Below are 11,004 nucleotides of genomic sequence, written 5' to 3' on the forward strand. Positions count from 1 at the left end.
CCAAGAGGCAAGAGTGGCCACGTCCTTTCCTGGGCCTGCCTCACAACACCCCCACCACCACCACCACCACCAATGACTCGATTGTTTCGCCCCGTGTGTGCCTCCATTACACCGTTTAAGCCGGAGCACGTGATCTAGGAGCGCAAACTTGCTACACTTTACACACTTCACTGAGCCGGGCCACACTTGGATTTAAACAATTCCCAAAGAGGAACTGAACGTCCCCGATGCTGGATGACAGTCGCTCAGGTCTCGCCCTGGGGAGAGCCAGTTCCCACCCCTGCTGGCTGACAGCAGCTTACCCATTTGTCCAAGGGGACCTGGGCAAGGGACCCGGTGCCCTGGTACAGGTCCAGGCTCAGCTGCTCCAGGCTCAGCTTCTCCTGCAGGAAGTGGCCCAGGTACCTCTGTAGGAGGTAGCGACAGGCCCTCTTCTTGATGGATTCTGAAAATGGCCAAGGCATGGTGAGGGCTGGCGGCTCGAGGGAGACCGGGCTGCACGCGGCGGCGACTCGGGGGATCCGACCTGGGCTCCAGGCAGCGGCAGCGCCTCAGGGTCGGCCCGGCGGCGTCCCCAAGCCGCGGTGGGGGTCTAGGTTCGCGGTGGCAGCTGCATGTCGGTTCGGCGCCGCCGTCCCTCAGGGCAACCCCATGGCCCGCGTCGCGACGCTCGCACTAGGCCCAGCGGGGACTGGGCGCTGAGCAGAACCGAGCACCCCAAGTCGGGAGCTTCCGAAGCGCTCCGTCGGTCGGGAGACAGAGGGACAGACGGAGAGGGCTGGCGGCTGAGGCGAGACAAGACTCCGACGCGGGGCGACTAATTTGTTGTCATCTACTGGGCGCGCTCCCGCCTGCGAGACGCTCCTGGCGCGTTCGCGAGACCCAGACTCCCGGCACGCACTCGAGCAACGGGCACAAGCGGAAGTGACGCCATATTGCGGGGCTGGAAAGACAGGAAAAAAAGAGTCCGGGCGGGAGCATTTCCGGTAGTGAATGGGCGGGGCAACTGCGGGGGCGGGGGTGGTGCCGGCGCCGCGATCCTGGCCCCAGCGGTCTCCGGACGAGGAAGGAGAGGAACATGGGCGCTCGCAGGTGAGTGGGCGGGCAGGCGGGCAGGCGGGCAGGCGGGCGGGCTGCGGCCCCGTGGATCCATACCTCGCAGTCGCGGCTGGGTGGTGGGCGCCGGCGGACGCCCGGATTAGGGCTGACGGAGGTCTGGGGGCGGGTCCGGCCTGGGCTGTCCTGCGGGAAGTGTGATGCTCCGGGGATGCAAGGCGAGGACTGGAGACCAGGCGTTTCTGTCGGGGTTCTGACGGGTGCCTATTGTCATCAGGTTGTGTCGTCCGCACACCCCCCCCGCCCCCCGCCTCATGCCGGCTTTGTTTGCAAAGCATCTAGTAGTTTGGCGTTTGCAGAGCGCCACGCCGACGACCAGGAAACTTGGGATCGGGGCGACACGGTTTCCCCTGTTAAATCCTGGCGCTTCCCGACCCGCTGAGGGGCTGCTGCCTCCGCGAAGACTTTGTGCTCTCCGCAGGCTCTGCACAGCCCGATTTTTATCTTTTAGGGAAACAGTCTGTGAAGAGGCACAGCTGGCTCCTTAGGAGGCCAGCCCCTAAAGGCCCGGAAGTCTACTGTCCTGGGTTAGATTCCTGACACTTGGCACTGGGCCACCTTAAACCTATGCTACGCTCTCTGAGCCTACATTGCCACCTCAGCCAGGTGTAAGCAGATTAATATCATAAACTCGAAAACTGAGGCAAATGAAGTGACGTGTGCCGGGAAGGAACCTAAACCGAGTCCTGGATTGAGGAGACTGAATTAAGGAATTCTGGCCCGTGAATAGGGCATCCTCAAAATGGGTTCGTTTGGTTGGGTTGGGTTTTGAGACAGTCTCTCACTGGGTAGGTAGTTGAGGCTGACTTTGAACTTATGTGGCCCGGACTGCCCTAGAAATTAGGGTCTCCCAAATGCTGAAATGTCAGGCTTGCACCACCACACACCATTCGGACTCTTTATGTGCATTGTAAGAAAGGGTCTCTTATTTTTAAACGATGATATTTTAGTTGGAGACTTAGAGGTAGTAAGATACATGGACGTCTTGAGTTATTTTTCAGACAAGAACACCACCTGCAAAGCTTACCACTTGCGTAACGCTTGGTAAGTACCAGGCACTTGAGGAGGGAAGACAGGAAATAGTGTAGCCTTCTCAAGGAATGATGGAACTTGTGCTCCGGGTGAAATAAAAAGAAATGCTACATAATCTGGCCTAAGACTGCTAACTACAGTGTTACTAATAGTGGGATGTTGGGCTTAGAAGACCAAAGGTGAAAAACAGCCAGGGCAGTGCTGAAGGACAGAGCAGTGCTGAAGGATGGAGCAGTAATCCAAATTCCGTGGTTTGGCCTGGAGGAAAGCCCTGAAGACTAGAACCGGTTGGGTCTAGACATATTTTGATACTACTAAGACATGCTTACCGGGCATCAGGTACACAGTTTTATCCCAGCACTAGAGAAACAGATGCAGATGGCTCTCTTAAGTTGAAGGCCAGCCTAGTCTACATGGGGAGACCCTGGCTCAGAGAGACTCTGAACCTTACAAGTAAATAATGACAGTGCTCTCTGAACTATAAACAGAGCTGGGTGGGAGTCCAGGCAGGACCTTGTGTAGCAAGCTTTAGGAGGTTTGAACTGGACTTTAGGCTCTGTTCGGTGACTGCTTGATATGGTTTCCTGAACACAGAAAATAACACAAGCTGTCCAGAGGATGCCTGCATCCCAGATACCGAAGGAAGAAAGTGAGACTCCCACAAAGCAAGCGTACTGCACCAAAAGTGTTAAGGGTGCTGCCTTGAACACTTATACTTTCTAGGAGAAATTTAGCATAGTTAAGAGTCGAGAACTGTCATCACACCTTTAGCGGAAGTGGGATTCAAATTCCAAGTCACAGGGCTCTTTTAACGTTTATCAAAGGCAGGTTCCCAATGCAGAATGCTGGCACCTTAGCATTAATTGAATAAGATGGAGATAATTACCCAACCAAGTACAGTCAACTTTGTAAAAATTACAAAGGAATTCCCAGTGGCAGCTTGGTCTATCCCAGAAACCAAGGGCATCGAGTCAAAATGATAATCCTAAACCGGAATTCCCACAGTCCACTGTGACAGTGTGGATCGTATTGAAGACTTACCTGGGAGGGGCCGGGGGAGCACACCTGTAATCCCAGCACGCGGGAAGTCAAAGTGCAAGGATCAAGAGCTCCAGGTCATCCCTGGTTACAGATCAGGTTTGAAGCCTGGCTGGGTTGCCCTGACCCTGTCTCAACAGCAAAAGACCACATTCCAATGACATGGCTCAGCAGACAAAGTCACTGCTGCCTTGCCTGATAACCTGAGTTCAGTTCCCCAGGACCCACATGATAAGGAGAGAGCCAAGCTCCCCCAATTGTCCTCTGACCTCTACATGAACACCATGGCATGTGCGCACACACACACACTTTAAATGCACAGAAATATATAGACGTAAAATATATATATATATATACACACACACACACACACACACACACACACAGATGATTTGGGTCTTTTGGAAGAGCAAATCTTAGAATCTCACTTACAATCTCTGGTTTTGAAGCCTACAGTGTCACTACTTACAGTTTTGAAAACATCTCAGAATAGCACCCTGCATATCTTCAACCTAGCTTCTCCTTGGTCAACAGAACTCACTGCAGTTCCCTTGGCTTGTTTTCAGCACTGACGAACGTGTGTGTGAGCGTGTGTGTGTGTGTGTGTGTGTGTCATTGTTGAAGTACAGAATGACTTTACAGGGTATAGGTAAAACAGACAGTTGCCAGGTGTGGTGGCTTGTGTCAATTCAGCAGAGTCCTGGCAGTTTTTGCTATATTGCCCCCATAGTGGCTGATTTGTGTTTGGTGACGCTTTGAACTGGACTGTTGCTATCCTGACAAATGGAGATCGGAATCTTCCCAAAGAACTATATCTAAGCAGGTCCATAACCCCTGGTCCAGTTTACCATCTTTTCTCCCCTATCTTTGGACAGCGGGCTAGAAAGGGTGATGAAGTGTTTGAGAACCTTATTAAAGTAGGCTTTAAAAAACTAAAGCCGTTGGGCGTTGTGGCGCACGAGGCAGAGGCAGGCAGATTTCTGAGTTTGAGGCCAGCCTGGTCTACAGAGTGAGTTCCAGGACAGCCAGGGCTGCAGAGAAACCCTGTCTCGAAAAAAACAAAACAAAACAAACAAACAAACAAAAACCTAAAGCCTACAGGGACTTTTTTGGCTCTAATAACTGAGGCACAGAGGTGGAGATTGGCTGGGTGCCCCACTGTCCTCTCTGTCTCCTGCTGCTGTCTTTTTCCCCTTGTCAGCATTATCCTTGGCCTCCTGTCCTCATCCCAAGATGGCTGCCAAAAGTGTGCTGTGGCTGGACTAAAAAGACCATGAAAAAGTCCATTGTATGAGAACTGAAGTCAGTCTGTGCCATATCACCTGCTGACTCCACTCAGTAGGGAAGAGGCATCCGATTCTCCTCAGAAAATGTGGGTGTAACTGAACAAGGGAAAGACGTGGAAGCAAGCAAGTCTGATATTGGCGGGATAGAACAATGCTTAAGAGCACTTCCCTGGGCTGGAGAGATGGCTCAGAGCACTGGCTGCTCTTCCAGAGATCCTGAGTTCAATTCCCAGCAACCACATGGTGGCTCACAGCCATCTGAAATGAGATCTGATCTGATGCCCTCTTCTGGTGTGTCTGAAGTCATTACAATGTACCCATATACTTAAATAAAATCTTAAAAAAAAAAAAAAAAAAAAAAAAAGCACTTCCCTATTCTCACAGAGCAGCAAGGGTCAGCTCCCAGCACCCACTCGGTCACACGACCACTCAAGCTCCAGGGGGGCCAACGCCACCTTCTGGCTTCCATAAGCCCTTGGGTACGCATGTACATGTACAGACACACACCTACACATAACTAAAATCAATCATTATCAAAAGTTTTAAATCTCCCACATCGTTCTCAAAGGGATGCATGAAGTCCCCTAGGTATCACCTTTTAGGAACTTGGAGCTGATTGTTACCCAGTAACCATCTGGTGGCGACCTCTGCCAGCCTGTAAGGCTGTCCTCCTGCCAGTGCTGGACGCCTGCTGAGAGCTTTATGAACATCTTTTTCATAGAGTGCTTATTCTGATGTCTGTAACTGTTCCTTATTACCAAGGTAGAGACATGACACACTTGGTGCTTAGGAGCTAAAACCTTCCAGATTTTCCTTTTTTAAAATCAGTTCAAGGCCAAGTCAGGGAAAGTACTTATTCCTAACCACTGGACCAGTGGATCAAGCTGAGTGTATAGAATATAGTAAACGGTCACTCTTTAAAGCCAAGTGTATCTTTAAGCAGTGTATTAGTTGAGCAGGGGAGACATGTTTAAATGGTTGCATTGCATACAATCATTGTAGAAGGTGCATCATTGGCGTTGTGTGTTCGCCATTCCTTCACACGCAGGCTTTTGACTCCCAGCGTAATTGACTCCTGAGTTGTCTTAGTTTCAGCTTCATGGAAGGAGGTTTAATTTTGAGACCATTGCTCTGACACCCTCATTCTGAGTTTCACACGCAGCCACTCTGCATTTCAGTCCCTAGTCAGCACTTCATTGTCCTATTACAGGGCTTCAACGCTGCCAGCACTCTTTTACATAGAAAATTCTAGATTTGCACAGTGATATAGAAATTAGAATTAGATTTTAGGTGCATAACATCATCCATTTTCTTAGATATAGGTGTGAACTTATATTTCTTAAATATTGGTGTGATTTCAAACAAACTGGGTTCTTTTCCACTTCTTGTGTGAACTTGACAGATAAAAATATTCGGTAAGCCTCAAAAAAGGTATTTACTCAAGGAAATGCGTTAAGGCAGTGAGCTTTTGTTCTTGGCCTCACAGACTGACAAAAGTTTAAAAAGGTCTGGAAAGCTTGTGTTGATGCCCACAGTGCTTCTCTTTGGAGGAATGTGCACTTTGGATCTTTGGCTTAGGAAAGCAATGGAGTGCGCTCAGTGGGGCTCACTGGGCATCCTAGTAGGAGCATGGAGACAGGTGCTGAGGGTGAGGTAGACTGTGAGGTCCCAGATCAAGAGCTTTCAGAGGAGAAGATGTGTATGAGGCCTAAAGACTGCGCTCGCTCATGATACTTTGCTGGAGAATGTTGCTGCTTTCTGCCCTTGTCCAGTTGCAATGTTTTCCCATTAAAAAAATCTGTTACTCTTTTCTTGCAGAATGGAAACAGACTATAATCCCGTGGAGCTAAGCAGTATGTCTGGATTTGAAGAAGGCTCCGAGCTCAATGGGTTTGAGGGAGCGGATATGAAGGACATGCAGCTGGAGGCCGAGGCAGTTGTAAACGATGTCCTCTTTGCTGTCAACCACATGTTTGTCTCAAAAAGCCTGCCCTGTGCAGATGACGTGGCTTACATCAACGTGGAGACAAAGGAAAGGAACAGATACTGCCTGGAGCTCACAGAAGCAGGGCTCAGGGTAACTCACTTTTATTTTTAAAAGAAAAAAAAAAGCATATCTTTATCATTTTATCAGAAAGGATAAAGAGGAACATTATATAAAAATCAGACATGGGTATCTTCAAAAAAAAAAAAAGAAAAAAAGAAAAGAAATATTTTCCCCAAAATTTTGGTTAATAAATTTTTGATCAACACAGAATTTGAGGGCATAAATACATTTCGAAACAGTTGGTTCAGTCTGCTGTAATCGGTACCACCCTTCTTTCATTCCTGTAGCTAATTGTGTCTCCCAGAGTGGGCTCTCCGCAGGGGATACCCTTGTAGTTGCTGTGCTGAAAGAACTCTGCTCACCTTCCACCTTCCATCCAAACTAGATGCTTAGACTGGGCTGCGTACCAGGTGCATGTTGTACAGGCCAGAACCCACATAAAAGAGGAAAGAGAATACTTCACAGACTTAGCATCTGACTTCCATAGATGTGTCTCGTGTGTGTGTGTGTGTGTGTGTGTGTGTGTGTGTACAATATTTTGACTTTTTTGAAGATACTCAGAGGCTGGGCGTGGTGATAGGTGCTGTCCATTAATCCCAGCACTCAGGAGGCAGAGGCAGGTGGATCTCTGAGATTGAGGCCAGCCAGGATTGTATAGTGAGACCCACCCTGTATTTTCATTTATTAAAAAGGAAGAAAGGAATGCTTAGTGGTAGAGGCCTGGGTTCAGTTCTCAGCAGCAGGCTGGAATGGAGAGGCTTCATCACCAGTATTTTACTGCAAGAAGGTAGCTTGGGACGGGAGGTCATGAGTATGTGTGGAGCTCAGGGAGGGTGAGGCCTGGAGAGATGGCTCAGTGGTTAGGAACACGTTTCTCTTGTCCCTGTTGGACTCCCAGCACCCACAGGTCAGGCAGCTTACTGACTGCGACTGCGACTGCAGCTCAGGAAGTCGCCTCCTCTCCTCTAGCCTCCATGGCTGTCTGCGCTCAAGTGCTCACAAGCACATATGTACATAATTTAAAATTTTAAAAAAAGGATGAAAAATGGTTTCAGAGCCAGGCATGGCGGTACCTACCTTTAATCCCTGGGAGGCAGAGGCAGGTAGCTCTCTGAGTTCAAGGCTAGCCTAGTCTACAAAGTGGGTTTCAGGACAGCCAGGTTACACAGAGAAACCCTGTCTTAAAAGCAATACTACTACTACTAATAATAATAATGTTTATTATGTCATTTTTCAAGATTTTAACACTTGATAAAAGAACAAAAGTGAGCAAACCAAACCTCTTAAAGAGCAATGGGGGAAGCAAGGCACATTGTGGGTAGTGCTCCTGTGTTCTAAGCTACTTGATAGATTGCTACCAGCTGAAATGCATATCATCCGCTGAGAAACGGTGTCACTGCACAAGCCCTTCAGGCAGCCGACCCTTGCCTTGTGTGCCAGGATGGATGCTGACCACTGCTTACTGCTGCCCTTCTCTCGTAGGTGGTGGGCTATGCTTTTGACCAAGTGGAGGATCATTTGCAAACCCCCTACCATGAGACAGTCTACTCCTTGTTGGATACTCTCAGCCCTGCCTACCGGGAAGCATTCGGAAACGCACTCCTTCAGAGACTGGAAGCTTTGAAACGAGATGGGTAGTCATGACTCATCTTCCTCCTAATGGGGCCACTGCTGGTATAGAATCTAACATAAGACTTGACACCCTTGCATACAGTCACTATAGAAAATGCATCATTCATTGGCTTTCTGTGTTCGCCATTCCTTCACACGCAGGCTTTTGACTCCCCGCGGAATTGAGTTGTCTTAATTTCAGCTTCATGGAAGGGGATTTAATTTTGAGACCATTGCTCTGACACTCTCATTCTGAGTTTCACACGCAGCCACTCTGTATTTCAATCCCTAGTCAGCACTTCATTCTCTTATTACAGGGCTTCAACGCTGCCAGCACTCTTTTACATAGAAAATTCTAGATTTGCACAGTGATACAGAAATTAGAATCACCTAACTTCAGACCTGGATTCAGCCTGCTAAATCAGGGGTTTACTACTAGCTTGGACTGACTTTGTAGTGGTTATTTTGTAACTGGCCTTATTGGAAACAAACTGTCAACTAGTTTCCCCTGCACAAATTCTGAAATGTACTGCTCTACTTAATCTAGTCACATGACCAAGTGGACTGGTGAAGATGGGTTGCTCATCTGTTTCTTAACTAAGATACAATGAAAGCAGGGACAGAAATCGTTCTCCATTCCTTGTTTGCAACAGCCAGCCTAGAGCGGACAGAGCATTCGCACATGAATGTAACAATTACTCATCCCCATGATGTCTAAGCACAGGAGCAAATAGAGGAACAGGCCACCTCATCCCCCAGTGTGGATCTCTTCCAAGGAAGAAGATCCTGGCTTCCTAGGAAACGGTATTTTGGCCTGTGTTGATTCTTACTCCGAATGTTTGTTTACAATGTACAGTATATATATATATATATATGCACATATATATTCAGAAAGTATTTTTGCTTCAATGCTTACTTTCTATAAAGCAGTGCTTTGGTATTCCTACAGCGCCCTTCTTCCCCAGCAGTTGGACAGTGCTCTGTCTCATTGCCACATGAACAGTGTAACATGAGTGCATTGTATGGTTCGAAACCAAAGGATGAATGAAGCATTCAGAAACTTGATATTTAAAAAAGAGATGCTCTGTATTTTATATTTTATTACAGTCCCTGGTGTTTATAAACGTAATAAAGTCCTCCGTGCTGCTGCATGTTTTCCAGTATGTGACAAACAGAAAGGACCTGGCTCTGTTCTAGTTGTCACCCAGAGCAGCTGCCTCAGCTGCCACCGTCTGCATCTGGGCACACCTTCATCAGCAGATGTTTTTGTCGTTAGTTTGCAAAGGGCATTTTTAGCCTCTGAAGACCATGGGAGGAAAGGTAGAGCCCTTGCCTGTCGTGGGTAAGCACCCAGCTCAGTCCTGAGGATCAAAACAGTCTTAAAAACTCAAAATGCTTATGGGGACCAGGCTTGGTAGAGTTCCCTCTGCATTGCCAATGCCACCGAGAGTTCACTGGGTGTTTGACTCTGGCTTTACAAGGCTCTCTTTCTGGTGTGATGTCTGGTTGCCTGCAGGTGTGCACAGTGAAGCCCAACCTCAGGTTGAACTTTCTTGTGCTTAATCTCAGGCTAACATTTTAAAAAATGATGTTTGTAGAGTTTAAATAAGATTATTTCCTTGATTTTGAGTTGAGCATAAAGCAGTCATGCTTAAAAACTAAAATGGTTTATTTTGTGATAAATGACTGATTCAAAGATCTTATCAAAATGTGCCAACACTTTTTAAATTCAACAGTGTTATATTTTGAGTTGAAGTGAGAGAAGGGAGTTGTTCTTTTCTTTATTACTTAGAACAAAGGGGATCAGTGAACACACACACACATGTGAGCACAGGCAGACCTCTATCCTAAGCTAAGCTAGTTTTTTCTTTCTTTTTTTTTTTTTTTTTTTTTGGTTTTTCGAGGCAGGGTTTCTCTGTGTAGCCTTGGCTGTCCTGGAACTCACACTGTAGACCAGGCTGGCCTCGAACTCAGAAATCCGCCTACCTCTGCCTCCCGAGTGCTGGGATTAAAGGCGTGCGCCACCACGCCCGGCTTCTTTTTTTGTTTTGTTTTGTTTTTTTGTTTGTTTGTTTTGGTTTTTTGAGACAGGGTTTCTCTGTGCAGTCCTGGCTGTCCTGGAACTCACTTTGTAGACCAGGCTAGCCTCGAACTCAGAAATCCACCTGCCTCTGCCTCCCAAGTGCTGGAATTAAAGGCGTGTGCCACCACGCCCAGCTGCTCGTTTTTAAGATTAACCATGTAAATTAAACCTTAACAACAGACAGCTTGGATGGGAGTTCAGGACCTAAGTGGTGGGGGAGAGCCTATTTCCACAAGTCTTTTAAAAAGAGTTTTGTTCAGTTTTGTTTCTTGTTTTTTGGTTTTTTGTTTTGGTAGCCCTGGCTGTCCTAGAACTCACTCTGTAGACCAGGCTGGCCACAAACTGGGAGATCCCCCAACCTCTGCCTCTTGAGTGCTGGGATTAAAGGTGTGCACCACCAGTGGACCAGCTAAAAAAGAATTTAACAGTGCCATTTCTTCAGCTAATTTGTAGTTCTCTTAACATAGCCAGAATTTAATGGCAGGCACTTGAACTGGAGTGTGTGCTGTTGACTAGCTACACCCTCGACAGAACTTCTGGAGCTCGGTGAGGTCCCTCAAAGATAACTCTGTATTCGTTGCAATGCAAGGGGAGAATCCAGGCCTGGAGTTGTAGCTCGGGAGAGCTCATACTTAGATGTGCAACATCCCTGCATTGAAACCCAGCACACAGAAGAAGAAAAAAAAAAAAAAGACAAGAAATGGATGTGGGCTGAAAAGTTTGTGCTAGTCTGTCTGCTCTGAGTGTGTCCATGAAGAGAGCAGGGGCTCCCAAATGACATGCCCACCTTC

The 11,004-nt window shown here is 47.7% G+C and overlaps 2 protein-coding genes across 2 annotated transcripts in view; one reads left to right on the top strand and one right to left on the bottom strand.

The window, feature by feature from the left end:
* Positions 1-953, bottom strand: part of Atg2b (autophagy related 2B) — a 64,564-nt gene extending 63,611 nt beyond the window's left edge. The window contains exon 1 of the mRNA XM_021179653.2: positions 303-953. Coding sequence (XP_021035312.1) covers positions 303-464 — 162 coding nt within the window. The 5' untranslated portion in view covers positions 465-953. The remainder of the gene's footprint in view (positions 1-302) is intronic.
* Positions 954-988: 35 nt separating this feature from the next.
* Positions 989-9,293, top strand: Gskip (GSK3B interacting protein). The gene is made up of 3 exons (XM_021179655.3): positions 989-1,092; positions 6,291-6,549; positions 8,002-9,293. Exons 1-3 carry the CDS (start codon positions 1,079-1,081, stop codon positions 8,155-8,157), a joined length of 429 nt encoding a protein of 142 aa, XP_021035314.1. The 5' UTR covers positions 989-1,078; the 3' UTR covers positions 8,158-9,293.
* Positions 9,294-11,004: the final 1,711 nt, after the last annotated feature.

This window comes from Mus caroli, unplaced genomic scaffold (assembly GCF_978045245.1).
Source record: "Mus caroli unplaced genomic scaffold, Mus_caroli_1 scaffold_14, whole genome shotgun sequence".
NCBI lineage: Eukaryota > Metazoa > Chordata > Mammalia > Rodentia > Muridae > Mus > Mus caroli.

What these genes read in the sequence shown, in the direction of transcription:
- Gskip (XM_021179655.3), top strand. An exon ending in TCACAGAAGCAGGGCTCAGG is followed by an intron (nt 6,550 to 8,001) that starts GTAACTCACTTT and finishes CTTCTCTCGTAG; the next exon opens with GTGGTGGGCTATGCTTTTGA.